At 43.3% G+C, this 26,064-nt stretch overlaps 1 protein-coding gene across 2 annotated transcripts in view; it reads left to right on the forward strand.

The window, feature by feature from the left end:
- The window catches only part of FSIP1 (fibrous sheath interacting protein 1), a 66,740-nt gene extending 41,298 nt beyond the window's left edge, over window positions 1-25,442 (forward strand). Inside the window, exons 7-12 of one of the 2 annotated variants that reach the window (XM_088465343.1) lie at window positions 5,416-5,508; window positions 8,071-8,195; window positions 9,177-9,284; window positions 15,762-15,929; window positions 17,636-17,767; window positions 25,186-25,261. In XM_088465343.1, the coding sequence (XP_088321469.1) occupies window positions 5,416-5,508; window positions 8,071-8,195; window positions 9,177-9,284; window positions 15,762-15,929; window positions 17,636-17,737 (596 nt within the window). In that variant the 3' untranslated portion in view covers window positions 17,738-17,767; window positions 25,186-25,261. Of the gene's footprint in view, window positions 1-5,415; window positions 5,509-8,070; window positions 8,196-9,176; window positions 9,285-15,761; window positions 15,930-17,635; window positions 17,768-25,185 lie in introns of both variants that reach the window. The other variant, XM_088465342.1, reaches the window with a different exon arrangement.
- Window positions 25,443-26,064: the final 622 nt, after the last annotated feature.

The raw sequence follows: 26,064 nt of genomic DNA on the forward strand, positions 1-26,064 counted from the left end.
ACGCACATCCATAATTCTTAGCCAAATAGCGAAACCATCGGTACAATCGAGTACCATCTGACCCATACGCAGAGTTGCACAAGCCCTGACCTTACGCTATGAGGCCTCATACTGCTCTGGCTTCGTAGTGGCATACCCCTGAAATGGCACGCCTGCATTCGGCCAACCAACCCCCCCGTCACCACCCTCAAACGGCACTTCCTGTCGATCACTCTGCGATGGGTCTGCGTAGTCACTGCGATCGCAGTGCCTGGTTCGCGCACGTGCAATGAAGCGTGTGTATTAGCATCTGCGTTCCTTGCTGAATCAGGCCCTGAGTCATTTATATAGGTCTCCGTTCATTTTGGTCTCCAGAAACATGTCTACTAGGTCAGTAATAGAGACACAATGTAAGGTTGAAATCAATCCACCTAAAACCGTTCGGGTAAAACTTTACTCCTCTCAGCAGAATGAACAAACCTGGAGTACTAATATGCAGCAGCCAGGCACTCTACTGATTGAGCCAGATTTCTACCTACTGGATGTTATGCTCCATCTCTGTTTTTTGACTGCCTGTGTAACCCATGTGTATATATGACATGGAGAAGGTGTATATATGACTGCCTGCGTAACCCATGTGTATTTATGACATGGGGAAGGTGTATTTATGACTGCCTGTGTAACCCATGTGTATTTATGACTGCCTGTGTAACCCATGTGTATTTATGACATGGGGAAGGTGTATATATGACTGACTGTGTAACCCATGTGTATTTATGACATGGGGAAGGTGTATTTATGACTGCCCGTGTAACCCATGTGTATTTATGACATGGGGAAGGTGTATTTATGACTGCCTGTGTAACCCATGTGTATTTATGACTGCCTGTGTAGCCCATGTGTATTTATGACATGGGGAAGGTGTATATATGACTGACTGTGTAACCCATGTGTATTTATGACATGGGGAAGGTGTATTTATGACTGCCCGTGTAACCCATGTGTATTTATGACTGCCTGTGTAACCCATGTGTATTTATGACTGCCTGTGTAGCCCATGTGTATTTATGACATGGGGAAGGTGTATATATGACTGCCTGTGTAACCCATGTGTATTTATGACATGGGGAAGGTGTATTTATGACTGACTGTGTAACCCATGTGTATTTATGACATGGTGAAGGTGTATTTATGACTGCCTGTGTAACCCATGTGTATTTATGACTGCCTGTGTAACCTATGTGTATTTATGACTGCCTGTGTAACCCATGTGTATTTATGACATGGGGAAGGTGTATTTATGACTACCTGTGTAACCCATGTGTATTTATGACTGCCTGTGTAACCTATGTGTATTTATGACATGGGGAAGGTGTATATATGACTGCACGTGTAACCCATGTGTATTTATGACATGGGGAAGGTGTATTTATGACTGCCTGTGTAACCCATGTGTATTTATGACATGGGGAAGGTGTATATATGACTGCCTGTGTAACCCATGTGTATTTATGACATGGGGAAGGTGTATATATGACTGCCTGTGTAACCCATGTGTATTTATGACATGGGGAAGGTGTATATATGACTTCCTGTGTAACCCACGTGTATTTATGACATGGGGAAGGTGTATATATGACCTCCTGTGTAACCCATGTGTATTTATGACATGGGGAAGGTGTATTTATGACTGCCTGTGTAACCCATGTGTATTTATGACTGCCTGTGTAGCCCATGTGTATTTATGACATGGGGAAGGTGTATATATGACTGCCTGTGTAACCCATGTGTATTTATGACATGGGGAAGGTGTATATATGACTGTCTGTGTAACCCATGTGTATTTATGACATAGGGAAGGTGTATTTATGACTGCCCGTGTAACCCATGTGTATTTATGACATGGGGAAGGTGTATATATGACTGCCTGTGTAACCCATGTGTATTTACGACATGGGGAAGGTGTATATATGACCTCCTGTGTAACCCATGTGTATTTATGACATGGGGAAGGTGTATTTATGACTGACTGTGTAACCCATGTGTATTTATGACATGGGGAAGGTGTATATATGACTGCCTGTGTAGCCCATGTGTATTTATGACATGGGGAAGGTGTATATATGACTGACTGTGTAACCCATGTGTATTTATGACATGGGGAAGGTGTATTTATGACTGCCCGTGTAACCCATGTGTATTTATGACATGGGGAAGGTGTATTTATGACTGCCTGTGTAACCCATGTGTATTTATGACTGCCTGTGTAGCCCATGTGTATTTATGACATGGGGAAGGTGTATATATGACTGACTGTGTAACCCATGTGTATTTATGACATGGGGAAGGTGTATTTATGACTGCCCGTGTAACCCATGTGTATTTATGACATGGGGAAGGTGTATTTATGACTGCCTGTGTAACCCAAGTGTATTTATGACTGCCTGTGTAGCCCATGTGTATTTATGACATGGGGAAGGTGTATATATGACTGCCTGTGTAACCCATGTGTATTTATGACATGGGGAAGGTGTATTTATGACTGACTGTGTAACCCATGTGTATTTATGACATGGTGAAGGTGTATTTATGACTGCCTGTGTAACCCATGTGTATTTATGACTGCCTGTGTAACCCATGTGTATTTATGACTGCCTGTGTAACCCATTTGTATTTATGACATGGGGAAGGTGTATTTATGACTACCTGTGTAACCCATGTGTATTTATGACTGCCTGTGTAACCTATGTGTATTTATGACATGGGGAAGGTGTATATATGACTGCACGTGTAACCCATGTGTATTTATGACATGGGGAAGGTGTATTTATGACTGCCTGTGTAACCCATGTGTATTTATGACATGGGGAAGGTGTATATATGACTGCCTGTGTAACCCATGTGTATTTATGACATGGGGAAGGTGTATATATGACTGCCTGTGTAACCCATGTGTATTTATGACATGGGGAAGGTGTATATATGACTTCCTGTGTAACCCACGTGTATTTATGACATGGGGAAGGTGTATATATGACCTCCTGTGTAACCCATGTGTATTTATGACATGGGGAAGGTGTATTTATGACTGCCTGTGTAACCCATGTGTATTTATGACTGCCTGTGTAGCCCATGTGTATTTATGACATGGGGAAGGTGTATATATGACTGCCTGTGTAACCCATGTGTATTTATGACATGGGGAAGGTGTATATATGACTGTCTGTGTAACCCATGTGTATTTATGACATAGGGAAGGTGTATTTATGACTGCCCGTGTAACCCATGTGTATTTATGACATGGGGAAGGTGTATATATGACTGCCTGTGTAACCCATGTGTATTTACGACATGGGGAAGGTGTATATATGACCTCCTGTGTAACCCATGTGTATTTATGACATGGGGAAGGTGTATTTATGACTGCCTGTGTAACCCATGTGTATTTATGACATGGGGAAGGTGTATATATGACTGCCTGTGTAACCCATGTGTATTTATGACATGGGGAAGGTGTATATATGACTGCCTGTGTAACCCATGTGTATTTATGACATGGGGAAGGTGTATATATGACTTCCTGTGTAACCCACGTGTATTTATGACATGGGGAAGGTGTATTTATGACTGCCTGTGTAACCCATGTGTATTTATGACTGCCTGTGTAGCCCATGTGTATTTATGACATGGGGAAGGTGTATATATGACTGCCTGTGTAACCCATGTGTATTTATGACATGGGGAAGGTGTATATATGACTGTCTGTGTAACCCATGTGTATTTATGACATGGGGAAGGTGTATTTATGACCGCCTGTGTAACCCATGTGTATTTATGACATGGGGAAGGTGTATATATGACTGCCTGTGTAACCCATGTGTATTTATGACATGGGGAAGGTGTATTTATGACTGCCTGTGTAACCCATGTGTATTTATGACATGGGGAAGGTGTATTTATGACTGCCTGTGTAACCCATGTGTATTTATGACATGGGGAAGGTGTATATATGACTGCCTGTGTAACCCATGTGTATTTATGACATGGGGAAGGTGTATATATGACTGCCAGTGTAACCCATGTGTATATGTTACATGGGGAAGGTGTATATATGACTGCCTGTGTAACCCATGTGTATTTATGACATGGGGAAGGTGTATATATGACTGCCTGTGTAACCCATGTGTATGTATGACATGGGGAAAAGCCATAATTGGATCTGCTTTTTACACTATTTAGTAAATTACAAAGACGCGTTAGTGCTTATACAGAGTTGGACGCAAAACCGTTTCTCATTTTCTCACTGCGTATGCTCTGGAGCTGAGGGTACCCAGCTATAGCGATGCTGAGTCACATTGGGGCTGGAGGGGTGTAACTGGTTGGTAATGAGGTGTTCATATGTAGGCTAAGTTAGTGACAGTGAGAGGATGGAATTGTTGACAATTTAGAGTTATGTGTATGCATACTTACGCCTGTTTTCAGTCAGATCGTTTGCACCCTAGGTAGGCACCCTGTTAATGATGACAGCTGTGACACCACATAGGTGATGCCTGGTAGGAGAGATTCGTACAACTGTGCATAAGGGTGACTGCATGCATTTAGTTTCGTTGCACTCATACGGGCGCAATTCCGTCCGACTTGTGCTCAACGCTGCATCACGCCTATTAAGTGCCTATTAAGTGGATTTGCATCTTTATATTTTATTATATAGTGTAAAAAAGCATTTAAAATTAGGGCTACAATAAATTTAAACCAATCAAATTCGCTAATGCTTTTTAGCTTGGCGGACACTCGGGTAAATTTAGCCTACCCCACTTCTAAATTCCCGCTTTGACCACTGGATATATTGTAAGGCCTGATTCATCAAGGGTCGCTTATGCAATCGCCGCTCTGTAATCGCACGCAGGTCTGCTGCGAAAATATGCTAATGATTGTAATCGCAAAGTTGTCGCACCTCCAGCCCACTGCCTTCCACTATCTCACGTCCATAATACCCAGCAAACCGCCATAAACATCAGTAACAACGAGTACCATCGGTCCCTCATGCAGAATTACAGCAGCCCTGACCCTAAATTGCTAACTTCGCTGCACGCAGTGAGTACACAAGCTGCGTATGCCATCGCAATGGCTAGTTTATGCTCGCCCATGAAACAGCGTTCAAGCGGTCAAGCACGCCCGCATTTCTCCGTCCACCGTCCCACTACCATCCTCAAACTGTCTGTCAATCACACTGCGTGGTCTCCGTGATTGCAGTGCGATCGCAGTGTTGCCTTCGCGCAGCATGCACAGTGCGCAATAATCGCCCATCTGCGTGCGTAATGGCAATAGCGATCCATAATGAATCGGTCAGTCCTAAAGCAAGATTACGTCAGAGTTTATCATATTACAGGTTATGGCATTCTACTGTACATTCTGACCGTCTCATTCCTTGCTCAGCAGATATCACTGTCTATGAGAGAGCATTTCCTCCAGTGTTTTCAACTCAACTTCCTCCTGAAGACTGTGCTGCTGACCCAGATACCTCACAAGGTAACCGCCTCCATTTGTCAGCCTGATCAGGACTACTTGGTATTTACTAATCTCATGCATTGAGAATCTTTAATCCTTTTTTGACCCCAGGCAGCAAGACAAATATATAGAAAATTCATTAGACGCAGCGTTACCTCACTTAACATATGAGGGAGGCCTAAAGAAAATCCAAACTGCTACCTACTGTAATAAAATATGTTTTATCTACACTTTAATAGTCAAGCTTAGGCCAGTGGTTCCCAAACAGGATGCAGGTGCCACAGATTAGTGGTCCAGGACCAAAGCAAATTATTTATGGTTGATGTGATGGGCAAAACCAGTGCTGGGGGCTGGCTATCCTAAAATATGTGTAGTAGAAGCATAACCCTGTCCCCCAGCACATAACTGTACATAAGGATGACATCTAAACACAATTTACTTCATTTTAATATTTTTTTCTGAACTCAATAAGAAACTTTCGGCCTAGGGGTGCCGTGAAATATACTCTAGGGCGCCGTGATTAAAGAAAGTTTGGGAACCACTGAGCAAGACAATTACCCAATGTTCTGAGCAGGGGCCCAAGCTTCTTCATTTTATTATTATTTATTTATTTTTTTTTAAGTTATAGGCAACTTTTGCTGCTGATCGAACTACTTGCACCCACTTACTGACCCAACCCTACTCGTCCTCATACCGATATCTCACATAGCAGTCAGTTCAATCAACCAATAGGCTAGCAGATTATTCAGGGTCTTGGTGGTGGGAAGCTTTTTACTAAATAGTAGGGATGTGCGGTCTCGGATTATTTCGGATTTTCCCGCCAAATTCTTATTTTTCCCCGCTAAAAAGAGGCAAAATGTTATCCTTCATGGACTTTTGTCCAAGCCCGCACATCCCTACTAAATAGCAGCAAGTGACAACCAACAAGGGTCAGTGCCTGCAATTTGCTATAAATATGACTGTGCATATTACACTTGGCTGTACATATTATGCTCAGCATATAATGGCTGTTAACTGTTGGAGCTGAGTGCTACGTTTTTACAAATATTTGTAAGAATATAAGAACCTAGAAGTGCACCAGTTCTATAAGAACCTATAGTGCACCAGTGTCTGACCCGAAAGCTGTTTTCTAATTCTTTGCACTAAGGGCCACTTACGAGTAGAGATGAGCGGTTCGGTTTTACCCGGTTATGTTCCGATCTCAAAAACGGCATCATATTGGCTATCCGGCTCTCACGTGTTTTGGATAGCCAATAAGATAAATCCGAACCAATCCGTGCTAATTTGGCGAAAAGAACAGAGTCATAACCGAACCGCTTATCTCTACTTACAGGTATCATCTGCAGCAAGGGTCCTCAAGTCCAATCATCAAATATCCCTAACAAGTCATGTTTTCAGGATTTCTGTCTGCAGAAACAGGAGAGTTAATTTATTTTGCTACATCAGATATTAATCCCACCTGTTTCTACAGTACATACAGAAAATCCTGAAAACATGACCTGTTGGGGGTAATTGAGGATTGGAGTTTACATGTATAAAAAAAGAGTTGTTGTCGGTGCTTATCCTTGAAGTAACAATTGAATCTAGCTAGCACTACAGAAATATGAAGTATTGCTTCTAAAGGTGGGTATCCACTTGCTGATTTAAAAAGAGTGATTAAACGATATTATTATCGTTCAATCGCTCATTAATCGTGCACAAATCGGGCATCAAAATGTCGGAAACGACCAGCGCTGCGTGCTACCGCTGGTCGTTTCCGACATCAATCATTGCCTGAACATGCCAGTCAATCTGCCGATAACGTCATGTTGGCCATGTTCAGGGATGAGGGAGGGTGCCTACCCTGAACGACATATCGTTCAGTGTAGGCACTGCACTGCAGGGGATGGGGAACGACTGAACGATTACAATGTTGTAATCGTACTGTCTTTCCACTATCTGCTAGTGGATACGCTCCTCGGTTTTTGCAACTTTCTCCACTCAATTTGCGTTTCAGATATTAGTGCAATGCAGTTCAAATCCTGTGCAATTATCTCATTGCACAGGAGGTTTAATTGGGCCAAGAAGGTTGATTTTTAAAACCAGCTCAAGTTATGAATACAAAAAAAAAGAACAACTGTTGTCAGCGCTTATCCTTGGCACCAAAAAATGTTTGATCAAAATCGTATCTCATATTTATATAGTGCAAGGGACATTCCACAAGGACAGTAATCGGCTTTTATTGCATTCAGATTTAAGTTGAGCGCGTGAATATTTATTTTTGGCTTTGCTTATAACCTATATAATAGAAAACAATAGGGGTCTGTGTTTAATGGGGCAGGGCCCCACTTTGCCTAAATCTGGCCCTGCCTGCAGTTCAACAATAAGAGCTGCTCATAGCCTAAGCCTGCATTAGACTAATCGGGGTAATCTGTATGAATGAACACTAACATGATTGGCATTGGTTTCAGCCTACATGATTATTATACATTAGCCATGGGTGTTATATTTATGTGCTATATTATACCCAGTGTTATCTAGTTTGTAGTGTAGTATTACAGCTGTCGGAAATGTATTTGCAGCCATCTCTGCATCTGTCTTTAGGTAATGTTTCTGGCAGCGAAATAAGTGACTTATTAAACAGCAGTCAAATATCGCATGAAAGAAGGAATCAAAAGAATAATAAAGGCGGTAAGAAAGGAGTAGACTTCATTCAAAGGAACATTGAGGTAAGATCTATATAACACAGAGATGTTATTAGTGTTGGATACATTAGTCTTGCAGTTCACATGAGATGATTTGGTAATTTAGAGCTGTACGTCATTCTATATTTCCGTACATCTCCGATGTTTGCAGATCTGCGCACGTCCTGGAGCCGTACTGCACATGTCAGATCTCTTTCTGCAATAGTCAAGTGTTGCATGTAATCCCTATTCCAGCTAACAGGAGGGATCGCTTAGGGAGTACGGATCCACTGCACCCACACACAATGCTTTATACAAATAGACACCAGCCTCACATCTTGACAGAGCGAGTGACAGACAAGAAAAGTCCTTTGCCAACAGCTGTTTTGTGCAGATAAAACCACATATCTCAAGGGAGCTCAGAGAGAGTAACATACTTCATCTATCTTAAGAAAGTCTTGTTTTATATTTATTTAAGACACAGTTTTGTCCTATTTCCAAAGGACAGCTCTCGGCCAGGAGTCTATGGCGAGGTCAGGATCATTGCGTTTTGAAAGATCGTTTCAGTTTAAAATAAAATCTCCCATAATGTTGTTATAGGAGGTTCCCTCACATTCATCTTTTGAACCAAGTAAAATATACGGCCAAAGTCTTCTATAGAAAGGGAACTACTCCCTATAATTTGGCTTCCTTAGATGAGGTCACACAGTTCTAGGCAGCATGCTGTAGACATGCCTTGAGGATCGGTCTTTCATTGCTGAAGAAGGTAATATATTATTAACATGAACTGTAGACATTGGAGAAATAGTGAGGAGATAAATACACTAGTTCTATACAGTGGGCCCTGGTGTCTCCTTTGTTTGTGGAACTGTTCTGTGATTACTAATTTAAGATGTGGGGAAGCAAATCGTGTAAGGGCTCCTGTTAAATGTGATGTAAAAAGCCCTGTTATTGTTGGCAGTACTCGCATGACCATTCAGTTGTAGCCAAGCACTAATGAGATCTGACGGACTGTTTATATTACAGCTAGCGAAAGACGCCAGCTCCCAAGTGCTTCTCATGGATGACGAAAAATTACGACTGGAGCAGCTGCTGGGGGATATTCAAGATGGCTGGAGTGATGATGACGTAGCGGTCAGTCCTAGAAATGTGGAAGATATTGTTTTCATTTTAGCTAAAAGCCACATTAAAATAAGTTTTTCCCCATTTTATGTACATATTTTATTGGGCTATATTGTATTTTCTGTATGTGCAAAACAGTTTTGATTATACTGTAATCACTTTCCAAGTTGACTCCTGTGAGACTTCATCATCTCTTAATAGAACTGCGAGGCTTCCGTGCCCCAGTATCTACCAAGTTCAAGGTTTAGTCAACCTCATCTGCTTCTGTCTGTGATCGTTATCTCATCCTGGCTGACAGACAAAGCGCATTCATTGCAGAGGTGACGATGGATCTCACTGCATGGCATCCACGCTGACCGTTCGGTATTGATAGCTCAGTAGTGAATGCAGTTTACCTTAATTGCTACTGTTAGCCAGGGGGGAAACAAATATAAAAAAAGACAGTGCTGTAAATGAATATTAAAATCTGTTTTCATTTTTTTTTTAAACTCTGGGGCTCATTCGTCAGGTATACCAGCGCTGTCGGGCTTCCGCTGCCGGGCTTTGCTGTTTTTTCGGGCTGCCGCTGCCGGGATTCAAACTCCCGGCCATGCGGCAGCCGGGTTATCATACTGATTCCTTTCGTCATCACTAAATGTAAGCGTACACATTTATTTTCGCTTACATTTGTAAAATCCAGGCATCGAGCTATTCAGTGCAGTGATAATGCTATCTCCTCCTATTTGAATCCCTCCCCCTGCGTCTCTCTTTCGACATGAAGTTAAACTGTCAACAAAGGGATACATATGGTTTGTTGACAGTCAAAATGTCGACAGCATTACATCGACGGCAGATTGCTGATACTGTTGTAATGTTATTTAATGCATTGTAACAGTGTCAGCATTATAGCTGGATAATGATTGTTTGCATTTATAATGTTGACACTGTTACAATGCTTTATATCACATTACAGCAGTGTCAGCAGTCTCCTGTCGATGTAATGCTGCCGACATAATGACTGTCGACAGCATCCACCCACGACAAACTAACTACTTCCCATCGGCAGGATATATAAATATACCACATGTCTGGTACTTGTAATATGTCCTGTCCACTGTAAAAGTGATTCGTCCAAATTGTTGTCACACACAGACAGAATAAGTTATCAGTCCCTCTGGGTAATTATTAAATGGATAGATCAAAAGCTGGATACTTCCATTAAAATAATCCGTAGGAAAAAATATATTCCGCTGGTGCCAATAGCTCGATTTGATCGGGTGTGGACCTTTATTACGGCTCGGTCCACTTGTTGGGCTTCCTGTTATCCTCAAGCCTTACGCGTTTCTTCTCCACAGGATATCTTCACAAAGATAGAAACTAGTCACCTTCATTGCCTGGCATTACGGCCTGATTCATTACAGATCGCTATTGCGATCGCAGCTCCGTAATCGCACGCAGTCTCACTGCGAAAATATGCTAATGATCGCAATCGCAGCCAAACACAAAGACGCCCACTTTACCTTTCACACATCCGTAATACTTAGCAAGTCTGCGAAACCATTAGTAACATGGAGTACCATCGCAGCCTCACGCACACTTGCACAAGGTCTGACCTTACTCAGGAATTGCTAATGTCGTCGCACGCTGTGAAATCCCAAGCTGTGTATGGCATCGCAGTGGCTAATTTATGCTCGCCCCTGTAACGGCGCTCAAACGCACTGACACGCTTGCATTTCGCCAATCACCCTTCCCCCCCCCCCTTTCTCGCCTCCCCAAACTCTCACTTCCTGTCAATCACTTTGCGATAGGTCCGCGTAGACACAACAATCACAGTGTGACCGCAGTGAGACATTTGCGCACTCGCATTGCGATGCATGAATGCCGTCTGCATGCGTAATCACAGATGCGATTGGTAATGAATCAGGCCCTTAGCCAGTGTCACCAAATTGTAAAATCCTAGAGCAAATAGTTTAACATCCGTTACAGTACTAATTTGGTAACTGTGACTCGAAATCCGAACCTATTTAGGTCATCAAGAGTCAGGTGAAATACATACACTGATCAGCCATAACGTTACCATTGACAGCTGAAGTGAATAACTTAAATGATCTCGTCACAATGGCACCTGTCAAAGGGGTAGGATATATTAGGCAGCAAGTGAACACTCAGTTCTTGAAGTTGGGCAGCGTAAGGATCTGAGCGAATATGACAAGGGCCAAATTGTGATGGCTAGACGACTGGGTCAGATCATCTCCAAAATGGCAGGACTTGTGGAGTGTTCCCAGTATGCAGTGGTTAGTACTAGGGATGTGCAGGCTGGGATAGGTTCGAATTTGCACGCCGAGTTCTGATTTTTCCCTCCAAAAAACGGGACTCAGAAAGAGGCAAAACGTCATCTTGCATGGACAAACATCATCATTCCTGGACAAAAGTCCAGCAATGATGATGTTGTCCATGTAAGATGACGTTTTACCTCTTTCCGAGTCCCGTGTTTTGGAGGGAAAAATGCGAACTCTGAGTGCAAATTCGAACCTATCCCAGCCTGCACATCCCCAGTTAGTACCTACCAAAAGTGGCCCAAGCAAGGACAGCATGTGAACCAGCGACAGTGTCATGGGCGCCGAAGACTCATTGATGCCCGTGGGAGCAAATGCTAGCTCATCTAGTCTTATCCCACAGAAGAGTTACTGTAGCACAAATTGCTGAAAAAGGTAATGCTGGCTATGATAGAAAGGTGCCAGAACACACCGTGCATCACAGCTTGTTGCATATGAGGCTGTGTAGCCACAGACCGGTCAGAACGCACATTCTGACCCTTCTCTAACAGCGAAAGCGCCTACAATGGGCACATAAGCGTCAGAACTGGACATTGGAGCAATGGAAGAAGTTTGCCTGGTCTGTCATGTTTTTTCTTTTGCATCATGTGGACGGTCGGGTTCGCGAGGTAGAGGTGGCACCAGTATGCACTATGGGAAGAAGACAAGCCGGCAAGGGCAGTGTGGTGCTCTTGGCAATGTTCTGCTGGGAAATATTGGGTCCTGCCATTCATGTAGATGTTCCTTTGACACATAACACCTACCTAAAAATTGTTGCAGACCAAGTACACCCCTTCATGTCAACGGTAATCCCTGATGGCAGTGGCCTCTTTCATCAGGATAATGCGCCCTGCCACACTGCACAAAATGTTCAGGAATGGTGTGAGGAACATGACAAAGAGTTCAAGGTGTTGACTTGGCTTCCAAATTCCCTAGATCTCAATCCGATCCCAGCATCTGTGGGATGTGCTGGAAAAATATGTCCGAGCCATGGAGGCCCTACACCGCAACTTACAGGACTTTAAGGATCTGCTGTTAATGTCTTGGTGCCAGATATCACAGGATACCTTCAGAGGTCTTGTGGAGTCCATACCTTGATGGGTCAGAGCTGTTTTGGCAGCACGAGGGGGACCCTCACAATATTAGGCAGGTGGTTTTAATGTTACGGGTGATCGGTGTATGTTATACTGTAAAGGAACCTAATTAAAAATGATTGAGAATGGGTTTTATTTCTGAGTAATGCCAAAGAAGTGCTACATAATATATAGTTGGTCACTTAAGATAATGTCTCAGTTGGCGTTATATACATTGCCCGGTTTATTGCACATGAGCGTGCAGCAACACGAGTTACTGTACAGTGTAAAAGGTCAGGGTTGGAATAAGCCGGATCGAGTGACCCGGCATTTCAACCCTGGTCACGAGCAAGGTTGAACGCGGGTTCAACCCGGCTCATGAAGCAGTGTGAACGGGTAACCCAGGTCGATGCGACCCAGGTCCCGTTCTCTGTATGGGGAGAGCCGACGCTTGGAGATGAGATACAAGCACCGGCTCATTATGTGACGCCGATGGTGTAATCGACTCGGCATTAGTGCCGCCTGTCTGTAAGGGGTCTCAGCTGGGTTGCTCCCAGGATGTGCGCGTGAGCATCTTCCCGGGTGCGACCTGGCAAAGCAGTGGAAAAGGGGTATAAAAAACTAAACTAAAGGTGCCTACACACTTACCGACTTGCTGACGATCCAACATCGTGCATGAATTCCCTTGAAACTCTCCCGGCAGCTCTGCACACGATTTGGTGTCCAATCTTCATACGATCTCTCCTGCATCCAGACTTTTTCCAGTGCATCGGGTCTTAGATTGTCAGATCTGCTGTACTGCACGGCAGATCCGACGATGCGATGTGCGACCAGCGGGAACGCGCATCGTGATCGTGAGTGGGGACTCACGATTTGGGCATTTTTTACACGATCTGTCGTTCCAATGCATCGGAATCGGTCAGATCGTGTAAAAAAATCGCAAAGTGTGTAGGAAACTTAACAGTCCCACTACAGCAGTTACAACACCTTACAAAATATGTTTAGAAAATACATTATGCATTCATAAAACAGAAAGACCTGTTGAACGGTAATGTACTGCAACAATAATAAATAAAAAGAAGTGTGATTTCCCATGTTATAGTAATTAGGCGCTGATGTAATATACAGAAAGACCCGTTGTGATCTTAGCAGTTCACTGCAAATGTATGGCTCTAAATGAAGGGAATGTAATTAATGCATAGAGGTAATACACACTGAATTCATGCAAATCGCAGTGAATGCATCTGCCTGAGCCAGGAGTTAGAACACGCAAAGTAACAGCCAAAGTTTATGAGTCATTAACTTTATATGCAGCATAAAGCCGTCCCAGATTTCCGTACATTAGCTACAAGTTATTACCATGTCTCATTTCGGTAATTTGATGGAAAGCCTGTGGATTTAAATCGCTGGCGGGAGTTCCTTATGGGGTATTTTGGAGTAGTAGGCACTAAGGGCCTGATTCAGAGATGGTTGAAAAAATGCCAATGTTTACGCAATTGAACGATTAATGGTGGTCTGCGTTGCACTGCAGTTTCATTACCGATGTCGCTCCAGTGCAGACTTATTCGCACAGTGATTGACAGGCAGGGAGTATTTGTAGGTGGCAACAGGGGGTGGTGACTCAAACACAGGAGTGTTATGGTGGTTTTCGAGGCATATCTCTGCCTGTGACTGCGATTCCCTACGCAGTAAAAAATTACTCCTGCGTCTCAGTTCTCGCAGCCATTCTGCGCAAACCACAGGGTTACTCAGAAGGCCGATTATCGACTGATCTGTGACCGATGCTGTGACTTTGTATGCAGATGATTGGATTAGTCGGTAGGCAGCTCAATACAAATCCCGGCAGCGGCAACATGTGCATATTTTCACACAGTCGTTGCGTGTCAATGTGCGGCGGCGGCCTTAGCATAGATCTCTGAATCGTGCCGTAAGTGCCGCTTGCTGGGAAGCTGACACCTCCCCATTGCGCTGATACTGCTGCTCTCATGAGGTCTCTAATAAGTAGTGGGTTTTGATTGTATGCAGTGGTTAAAGTAAGGCAGTATGGGCCGTCACGGCGTACCATTAAGACATTGGTATTGGATACACCGTACTGCCTGACCGCTTTACCGCCGCCATTAGCGTCTAGACTAGCTCGTGTGTGACCAAGGGAAGCCCAGCAGCTCCTGGAGCACTGGGCATAGGGATGGCCATTGACCATCGATGATTCATAATCATCGATGGTTTGTCCAATGTTGAATTTTTTCCCATCGATGGGAGAGAACCAGAGGGTTTCCCTCCATCAATGGAAAAGCATAACCGAATAGTTATGTTTTTTTTTTTACATGGTGTAGAGACACGGAGCATAGCTCCGCCCCTGACACCCGTGAGGTCACGCCTCCTGGTTCTGATTGGCCCACGGGCCAGTCAGCCATAGAACAGGGATTACCATCGGTTGGTGAAACCATCGATGGACATGCATTGCATAGTTGGTTACCATCGATGGCCACTTGCTATTTTGCCATCGATGATAACCATTGATGGTCACCATACCAATGGCCATTTCTAACTGGACATACTCCAGAGTGCTGAGAAACGGGAGTGTGTTGTGTGGACACGCCTCTCCTTGTGTGTGACCACGCCCATTATTCAAGGATTGCGCATATAGTGCCATTAATTCATTTATTTTACTTGCATCACTGATTGTACATTATACTTGCATACTCTCCCAAAATGTGCATTTCAGGGAGCTCTCCTGGGCTCCCAAGAGACTAGACCAGTCTCCCACATCTGTCCACTGCAGAGAAACGGGTAGTCCGGGCGCTTGCAAAGGCGATGAATTTCTTTGTTGCTGCCCCCTCCCCACTGCAGAATGTAGCAGATTGAGGCATTGTAAAGCCGGGGGCAGGCTGAGAGGATGCAATTTCCCCACCTCGTCCTCCCAGCATATCCCAGGTCTATAGGGGTAAAAAGTCGCCCAGTATATTATACATCAATATATTACTTTTAAAGAAGTAGAACTTTGGACCTGATAATTTCCACATACTTTCTCATACATGCAAAGAAGCAATTATTTGTAAACAAATGTTGGGACTTAAATTCACATTTCTGCAATAAGGTGTAACATGCATTTTGTTTTATAGGCGGATTATTCTCTTTGCCTTGTGCCTGGGGAAGGGTATACCCCAGAACCTGGGGAACTGGAGGAGTTGGCAAAAATAGAAGCGGAACTGCAGATGTTCTCCAGCGCTAAAGAGACCATAGTACCCAGTAATTGTGACTCAGCTGTATCGTCCACACATTCAATACAGGTAAAACATGTTTTCACAGAAAGCGGTATAGTGATGCCAGTGATGAGTAACATAATATTCTTTATTAGCTTCAAATCTGCCTCATAAGAGCTTAATGGATACACACTTCTTCCAGTGACGTTTTGGTCCCCATTCCATGATTTATGAGGAACTCCTATTTAAGGATTCCAGCAATGGTGTATCTATAATGGGTGCAGGGTGTGCAGTGCACAAAGGCCCATTGGGGGTCCATGATCTAGGGATACGTAATACACACCCTGCACCTAGGACTAACAATCGTGGCTGCACTACCCTTCCCTCTACTCATTCGGCGTTGCTTTCTTCTGGTTTGGAAAGATTGATTCCACCTCTAAATGAAGCCCTAAGTGAGTGGGCCCCTGATTGTTTCTTCACCCAGGATGGGGGGAGATCTGGGCATTCCATCCTCCACCCCATCTTTGGAAAAGGTTATGTTTTGTGCAGAATTGGGGGCCATTGTCTGCAGATGATATACAATCACCAGGCAATAACTAGTTCATATAGTTTGGAAGTGAAGACTCCCCTCTTTTATAATGGCAGCAAAGTAGTTAATGGGGGGGTGAAAACTCTACTAGAACTACTGTTTTTCCAAACTCATTTCATACATGTAGGCGGAAATCCCCAGCTCACAATATATTTATTAACTATGGATTAACATTTATTTACGTAGCTCCAGCTACACAGACAGGGTAATAACAGACAGACGGAAATAAGTGGTATATGGAGCGAATAACCATAAAATGCAAAACATGTTATTAACTAGGCAATCTGAAGAATTGTGCTTATTAGTAGAGCTAATCGCTATAAAATGCTAAACATATTATTATTTTTATTATTAATTAGGTGAACTGAACATCTAAAATGTGTGTAGTTCTCTTTTAAAGCTTGAGAGATAATGTAGGCAACAAAACACAAGTGTAAAGGTGCATACACACACAACGATTTTTTGAACGACTATCGATAACGATATCGTTCAATCGTTGAAAAAATCGTTCACTTTCTGAGTTAAAACGATGAACGCTTACCGTTCATGCGCCTTCACGTTTGTAGTTCAGTCAGACTGACCAACTCAACGATTTTCAGTAAGGGAATATGCAAAAATCGTTTGTAGTTCAAAAAAGTTGTTAATTACATTTAGTAAATGAACGGTTTTAGTAAACGATTTTCGTTCATTTTTCCCTTGGAAAAAATGATTGAAAATAATTTACTAAAATCATTCATTTACTAAGTCGTTCTGTGTTTATGCAGCTTTATAGATATGTTATGCTGACGATATTGTTACTTTATAATCGAATGCTCACTTCATTTCCTCGTTCTTAGGAGCCTATTTATCAAAGTGAGAATTTTGCCATTCTCCCTAGTTATCATTATCTTCAGAATATAAAGGCTATCACTGGTGGTGGCCATCGTAGGTGCTTTTGTGCGATAGCATCCCCATGCTAGTTACCATACATATTTAGGAACGATAACAGCAGGTCACACATGCTCTGACAGGACCCCGGCTAAGCGGTATGTCTATGCTTAATGCTGGCAGCCAGTATTGTTGGGGACCTGGGCATCGATAGAGAAGAGAGGAACTAGGAAATCCGATCTTCTTAGAGCTATTTGATGAAAAGGCCTCTTGGACTATGGTGCTTCAATATTAACAGGAATAATTAGGAGAGACACTTACATGTGTATTATTGCAGTTGTCGCTGAAAAGGAAGGAAGACAGATGTACTCGCAGTATACAACTGACTGGGCCACCCAGACCCTTGCTAGGGACTAAGAACATAGGTATCTTTATGTGAAGAAGATTCATAGCTCAGACAAAAACACAGGTAAAAATTGAAATAGTTTATGGTGAGATGTTTCTAGTTTAATCATTAAACAGTACACTGAAATAACCAGCTTTCATATACATAATACAGGGTAACCTAAAAATAAACCAGCTTTTCTGATGGCACAATTGTAGGGGACACTGTCCTCCAAGACTCTCACGCAAACAGGGACATGCAGCCAGGGGAGGCAGAACCTCCCCTGTCATACTCCTGAGATTTAATATAAAAATTATTAGAGTAATACAAAGAAGATATATCACTTATAAACATCTTCTTTTTTTATTGTAATTATCTTTATAGTTCACACTCACCAGCTTTGTGGAGCTCCCTGGGACTAAAGGGAGATGAGAAATGAGGTAGCGACAGCTCAGCCTCACTAATGTATAATCAGCCACTGCTTGCAGAGGTGGGGGTGGGGCCAGACCACAGGCAGTAAGCTGAACAGAAAGAGAGCTAGTAGAGGCATGCCTCTGAGTATGCTGGGCGTGTCTTGAACACTAATGGACACCTTGGATGTGTCATGTGACCAGGAAGTACACTGGTGTTTAGAGATTGGAGCTCAGTCAGCAGCAAGAGAAGAGACAGTGATGCTGGTAGGATAATCAATGTACACTGAAGCTTAAGGTAGTGAGGGGAGAGTTACAGTGAGTAGGGGGTGAGACAGGCTCCCAGCACTCAGACCTATCTCCATGTGTGCTGCCCCAGCCATTGACCTCACCGTACATCTATGCACCCAACACCTTTGAGATTCCACCTCCCCTGCTTCTCTACGTACCAGACACTGGCCAAGTCTAATAGTATCCCTACTTTTGGCAGGCTGGCGAGCTCGGGCTAACACTTAGCAGTGATGTGCCTCCCTAGACCCAACTGGTATAATGAGAAACAAAAGTCCCAGAGAGGACGTGCTGAAGTCTCCCTGTTGTCTCCGTGTCAGTTTAAAAATAGAACTAGTGCTTTATCCAATACTTCTCCAGTTTCCTTTTGTCCAGAAGAAAGGCCACATTACAAAGCCTTCTCACCAGTGGGTTTTCCAGATGCTAGGTGTCCACCCTGCAGTCACCTGGTTTCCCCAACTGTGGGCCTGATTCAGAGACGGATGCTAATCCCATCGCAACTGCAATCCCATCGCATATGCAGCTGCTGTGCGAAAATATGCAAATGTTGCTGCCACCGGGAAATGTATTGAGAAGCCCATGTGTGGCTTTGCAAATGCAAGCATCTACGTACAAAGTCGCAGCATCTCCAGTTTAAGATGGCAAATGATTTTAATGTACCCTGTAAAATGGCCTATTCTCTATCCTGTCACCGGATAGGTATGTAGTCAAGAAGGCGGAGATCGAAATGCTGACCGCCGACTCCCCGACTGTAAAATCCCGGCATGGGAGTAATGATAGGCGTCAAAATCCCGACGCCTATCATATTCCACCCGCTCAAAATCCCGACGCCAGGCATACCGAACGAAGGTAAGCCGGGCGTCGCGAGTGGACAGCCGTGGGGGGGGGTAGGGTTAGGTTTAGGGGCTCCCGGGAGGACTTGGGGTTAGGCACCCCCCAAGATGGTTAGGGTTAGGCTAGGGGAAGGATGGGTTAGGCACCTCTGGGGGGAGGTTAGGGTTAGACACCCCCCGAGGGGTTAGGTTTAGGGTGCGGGGAGGGGGAGTTAGGTTTAGGCACCCCTGGGGGGAGGTTAGGGCTAGGCACTAGGGGGGGAGGTTAGGCACCCCTAAGGGAGGGTTAGGGGTGACAGGGCATACTTACCTGCCCTGTCAGGATCTGCGCTGTTCGGACTGCCGGCGTCGGGATTTCAACCATACCGATCCCACCCAATACTGTGGATATTCCACATGGTGACTAAAACATTGAATGGTCATCCCGAGCAGACTTGTCCTTTATTTATAGACCCGGTTCCCACCTGTCACCACACCTGGATGTTCTGATTTTATGCTTACTAACAAAAACATGGAAGCTGAAGTTGATCATAACCCTAATTTTCCATATGACGAAAGAATGCCTATTTGGAATTCTCTGGGGCTTATGTAATAGGGTATGATTAGTATGATCTGCAGCCGTGGCGGGAACAAGTCTTTTACCTTTTAAAATGATTCCTGCTTTAAACATACGGGAAAACTCGCAGGAGTTCCCGCAGCGGCTGCAAATCGTACCCGATTCCATAAGCCCCTCTGTTAAGGAGTCTCTCACCGCTCATATTGAAACTCTCTACGTGCTTCATAGCATTTTTTTTTCCCATGATGAAATAAATTGACGTGGGAGTGTGAGATACCTGACAGTTTTTGTTTTTTTTTAATCCTATCACACACTTCTCTGTGCAACAAGTGCCTAGGAATAATATGAGTTATATGACAAATATCAACTGTAAATATTCCGATCTGGTTCTGCATGTAACGTCAGTTCGTGCAGATGTCTCACTGGCAGACACTGGGGATGTGCGACTTGCACAGTAATTATAGGTAATTCTTCTCACAGGAAGTAAACACGCCAAATCCTTGCTGTCCAAGTTATATTTAAAGCCGTAATCTAAGCCTTATGCGTGTCATTTCGTGGCGAACACAAGTGTTTCAGAAAATCTACACAAATATGCAATTAGCCCTCACCACATACTGTTTAACTTGAGACTTCCACTTTTAGCAAACTTGATTTATGTCTGCCTGGTTTCTAGCTCGTGTGCAGCTTATGACTTGAAATAAATCTCACACCAAAAGCACACATTATATGTATATTATCAGTGCTTTATTTTCCAGTGCTTGGATTCCTCATCGAAATTGTCCAAATAGAAAGAAAACTTTTTCTTTGTGCGCCTTGTAACTTTTAGCACATGATGTATATAGTGTATATGTATTGGCTCTCCTCACTTACATGCGTTTTAACCAGGAACAGATTACTGTGTGTTTTTCATTATATGGTCAGTATCATGTATCACTCTTCTAAATGATGTTTAAATACTGGCAGCTTTATTGATAAATACCACAAAGGTCTGTATTCCACGACAGCAAAATCTATTATGTGTGTATTTATCTCAGAGGTAAAACTAGGCTTGTCACAGGGGGCATTTCACGTTCTGCCTTTTATGAGAATGTTAAAATTCTCTCCCTGTATACAAACAAACTCTATAAATTCAAGTTATGTTAAGTATACTGTACATCAAGCATTATGTATGTGCCCTGCTGTAGAAAAGTCTGCAGATTGCATTATATTGACTCGTTTAGTTTAATAAATATTATAAAATCACTTTTTAATGTCCTCTATCAGAAAATAGTTTTAATGGAATAAGGTCATACTTTCAATTAGAGATGTGCAGGTTTGGTTTTACTCTGTTCTTTCCGCCACATTAGCGCAAGTTTTGGATTAGTTCGGGTTTATCTTATTGGCTATCCGGCTCTCACATGTTTTGGATAGCCAATAAGATAAATCCGAACTTGCGCTAATGTGGCGAAAAAAAGAACCGAGTACTGTAAACCCGAACCCGCACATCTCTAGCTTCAATGTGTAATTAGTTAGACAGCGTTACAGGATATTTAATTTTGTTTTGTATAATTTTCAAAATTTTGCACAAGCCAGAACCTGTTTTGGCCGAATGGCACCATTGCTACCCCCATCCTTTACCGGAGAGCGCCGAGGCCCCAAACTCTCATCTGCATAAAATATATCTATTCATTCAGGGGAATTCAGTAAAGGTGCGTACACATGGTATGATATCTATGAAAGATAACAATATAGTTCAACAATAAATCGTTCATATCTTTCATATTTATGCAGCGAACGATGAACAATCGGCCAACGATGCACGTTCCTGCATGGAAGATGACTATGTCTATGCTTGTCCGTACATGCTGGCCAACTTGGACGATATTGTCAAGTTTTGCCTGTTCAGAGATGTGACAGGATGACATCACTGAGAGATATCTATCATAGATATCTCTGTGTGTACACCCAATAACGTTTGTCATGCACTACAGAAAGTTCAAGGGAGATCGTTCAGCGATATCGTTGGTTGTACAGATGGTACAGTGTGTATGCAGCTTTAGATGTTATTTGAGAATGTATTAGATAGTGGCAATAATGAAACATTCTAGATGTGTGATTTACTTATATTTGCTGATTACCTCGTAATTTAGTACACACTGTTTAGCACATGGGTTTCAAATCTGTAGGTGCGTACACACTGTACGATTAAAGTGGACGATATTAACAATATCGATCATATCGTTATCATTCATATCGTGCGTTTTCGGTGTCCAATGACCTGCGATGCGCGGGAACGTATGGACGATATTGATATCGTCCATTGCCCGTGCATGCAGGCCAACCTGGTCGATATCTACCAGGTTACTATATGGACCCACGATCGTTGTTAGCGGATCGCTATAGCCGTTGGTGGTGTGCTGGATGATCGATATCGATCGTCCAGCACACTCGGGAGATCATACAATGATATCATTATGGATCGTACCGTGTGTACGCACCATATGACAACCTAGTGCACTTGCCCAACCTGGGATGTCAGTCTAGGAAACTCCTCTATTATCTGGCTGAGGATCACAATTTTGTTTTATATGCTCCCACGACAGCTTTTGGACTGGGCTTGAAGCAAATAGTACCTAAGGCATACCTCTCTCTATCTCTCTCTCTCACTTTATATATACGTTCATATGTATTTGTGTGTGTGTGTGTGTGTGTATATTATATATATATATATATATATATATATATACACCGTGTTCACTCTGGCGGCAGGCAGGGTGCCGGAGCTAGAGAGGGCACTACTTCGCGCGCCGTAGGCGCCCCCAAGAGCTGCTGACGTGTAGAATAGATGCCGGGGGCATACGCCCAGCGTCTATTCACCGGCGGTGACCGGGTCACCGCACATTTCCCCTACACGCTGGACACTGCGTGAAGACGGCACCCGCAGGGGTGCACTGCGCGGTGAGGGCAGGGCGCTTTTTACCTTCCCGAAGGGCAGGGCGCAGCGCCCCGCTAAAACAGCCTAGCGGGAATGCTATATATATATATATATATATATATATATATATATATATATGTATATATAATATATGTGTGTGTGTGTATACAAGGTGTGGCTATTAAATAACGAGATTGATGCTATGTTATGTTTAATTATATCATGTACATTTTAACTCCGTTCTACTTCTATGTACTCCCCTTCTACATCCACACACCGCTGCATTCTTATTTTCTATTGGTCAGAGCCGCGCTGTAGCTCATTATCTGTCAGGTGTCTCAACAGCTCCGTCATTTTCTTCTTTACCTCAGTAACTGATACAAAACGGGTCCCTTGAGTACAGATGTGACTTTAGGGAAAAGAAAGAAGTCACACGGTGCTAGGTCTGGCGAGTATGGAGGGTGTTCTAGCACTGCGATTTGTTTCTCTGCTAAAGCCTGCATCACAGAGAGAGCTGTCTGTGCTGGTGTGTTGTCCTGATGGAGGATGAAACCATTTTCCCACAACTCTGGCCTCTTTCTTCTGATTCTTTCCCGCAAAGTTACTAGAACATGTTTGTAGTAATGTTGAGTCACTGTTGTGCCTTCTGGTACCCAGTCTTCCAAAATAGCACCCCTGATGTCAAATAAATCAGTTAATATGCTTTGAATTTGGATTTGCTGTGATGTGCTTTCTCCATTCTTGGTGATGACGGTGTATTCCAGTGCATGGACTGGCGTTTTGTCCCAGGATTGAACTAGAAGATCCATGTTTCATCACAGGTCATAACTTTATCTAAATAAATGCCAATGTGCTTGAATTTGTTCCAAAATGTCTGTACAAATTTGCTTTCGATTTTCTTTCTGCTCGGCAGTGAGAAGCCTTGGAGCAGACACTTAGTGACATATAAATATCCTCTTCGCCTATCTCCCCATCAGTGTTAGCCGCATTACTGAATATCTCTTGTGACATTTCAACATGGATGTCCTCTTGCCACATCAAACACAATATTTAAAAAACTGAACTAATAATATTCTCGCCATTCAGCAGAATTTAACCCCCTGAGAGGTCAATAACTGCGGACAGCACGCAAAATAACCCTATCCCTCATCCTTTACTCAGTACTCATACTGTATATCTAAGAAACATACCACATATCTCTCATGATACTGCAGAAACTTTGATGCATGCACTAATTATCTCCCACACTGATATGGAAGTTCCCATCTTACCAGTTATCTTATTTTAGATTGTAATACTCTAACCTGACCCGTACAATGTAGAATGTAGTGGCATGTTAGACTTACTCAGACGGCTGATGGCCGCCTGATCTGCGTTTGATGTTTCCGATATTTCCGGGCCTTTTTTTACGTGAGCGGCGGATGGCAGATGCTTTCAGTGGGCGTCTCAAAGCGATGGTGAGCGAGTCATTAGCATAATTTTGTAAGCTGCGATGGCATTTGCGTCCATCTCTGAATCGACCATCTATTTAAAACTTATCCGTCATGATTTTTTAAAAACAAAAATATGTATAATTAATTTTTTTTTTTTTAGACACATATTCTTAAAAATCAATATTAATGTTATTTTTGGGAGCTGATTCAGACACTGTCGCTAAGATGCGTTCGCTTGTAGCTGGCCAATTTTCACAATCTGCATATGCATCGCAGTGCGCGAACCAGTGCGAGTGCCCAGCAGAGTGAGTGACAGGAGAAGCCATTGGTGGGTGGTAACATGGGCAAGCTAGTAGGAACGGGGGACTAGAGGTGCGAACGCAGGCGTGCCTGAGCATCTTAACGCCGTTTCAGAGGCGTACATAATTAATAGGCAGCGTCATTGTACCGTCACCGGGTTGTATTTCACACTGAAGTGCTCGCAGTGCTTGCGGCAGGGTACAGTCAACCTCAGGCGCTGCATTCGCTTCCAATGGTACCCGATGTACCGATGGTTGCATACACTTCCTGGAGATGATGTGCGCAAGTGGGCGTCTTTAGAGAGGCTGTTGGGCGTCTACATACACAAAGCAATCGCACGCCAGGACATAGTAGGTGTGCTTATGCCTTGCCGTGCGATCGCCTGCCATGGCGTCACTTAGCCGAATTTGCATGCGCTGGGTGTGAGTGTACGCATCTAGCGAGCGGCTCCGAATCGAGCTCTAAGTACAATGGCACATTGCAAATTAAGTTTTAATCCTGTCTGTTGTAATATTAATATCCCATGTACGGCAGATAGATGGGGGACAAGGTCTGGAACTGGCTTAGAACTTTTTTGTTTATTACACTATTACGTCCTTGCTATATACTTACTGTATTAGAAGAACATGGCTGCATTTGTTACTGTACACAGCTGTGACTTTGAATGATGCCTGGAGAATAGTACCGCACATCTACAGGAAGTGTAATACGTATGTGAATCATCCAACACACCCCCGTTATATTATCATCTGTTCACCTCCTTTGCAGGAAGTTTTAATGGACAAGTTTGGGAATCCAGAAACTGTACCCGGGGAGAAAGTTTTACGTTACACAAGGGAGCTGCAGGAACAGAAGATGCGTCTGAAAGAAATAGACCAGCAATTGGAAGACCTAGTAAGAAGCAGCACTACACCAAGTTCTGTGTCTCGCTACAGCTCTCTGTTCAGTGAATCATCTGTATATATGTCACAGCGTTAGCATACAGCTTTGGAACTTTGGGGTGTATTTATCAAGCAGTGAAAAGCATGGAGGAATGGACCAGTGGAGAAGTTGCCCATAGCAACCAATCAGCTCCTACCTATTATTTTATAGACTGCACTTGATAAATGTTACTTGAAAGCTGATTGGTTGCTATGGGCAACTTCTCCACTGGTTCACTTCTCCACACTTTTCACTGCTTGATAAATAGGCCCCTCTGTTTCTTTAGAAAATCAATGTTCCCGCACACAGTAAGTAGTTCAGAGTCTAAAGTGGAAATGTAGCAATGATAATAAAATTTTTATAATAAAATAAAATATATCATGTTTGAAATACTTGTCTAATTATTTATGAGGTATGAAAATTACCTCATAGCATACTGAGAGGCTGCATTATTACAAAGGAGGTGTCTGTAAATGGGATGGGCATTTGCTACACCCATGAATATAATACTTTGTTCCCCCCCTTGTTTGAGTGCACTCTATGCTCTAAAAGTAGATTTCCTCCTTTTTCCTTGTTATCGGCCTAATGCTGGGCATACACTACCAGATAAAATGTCTGTCAGACCGACAGACATTTTATCTGGCCGGCTGCCAGCCGCAGAAGTCACCGGCATACACTGTGAGATTTCTCTCACAGTGTATTCGGCAGACATCTGCGCTCCGCCCC

Source organism: Taudactylus pleione, unplaced genomic scaffold (assembly GCF_031769625.1).
Source record: "Taudactylus pleione unplaced genomic scaffold, aTauple2 ptg001956l, whole genome shotgun sequence".
NCBI lineage: Eukaryota > Metazoa > Chordata > Amphibia > Anura > Myobatrachidae > Taudactylus > Taudactylus pleione.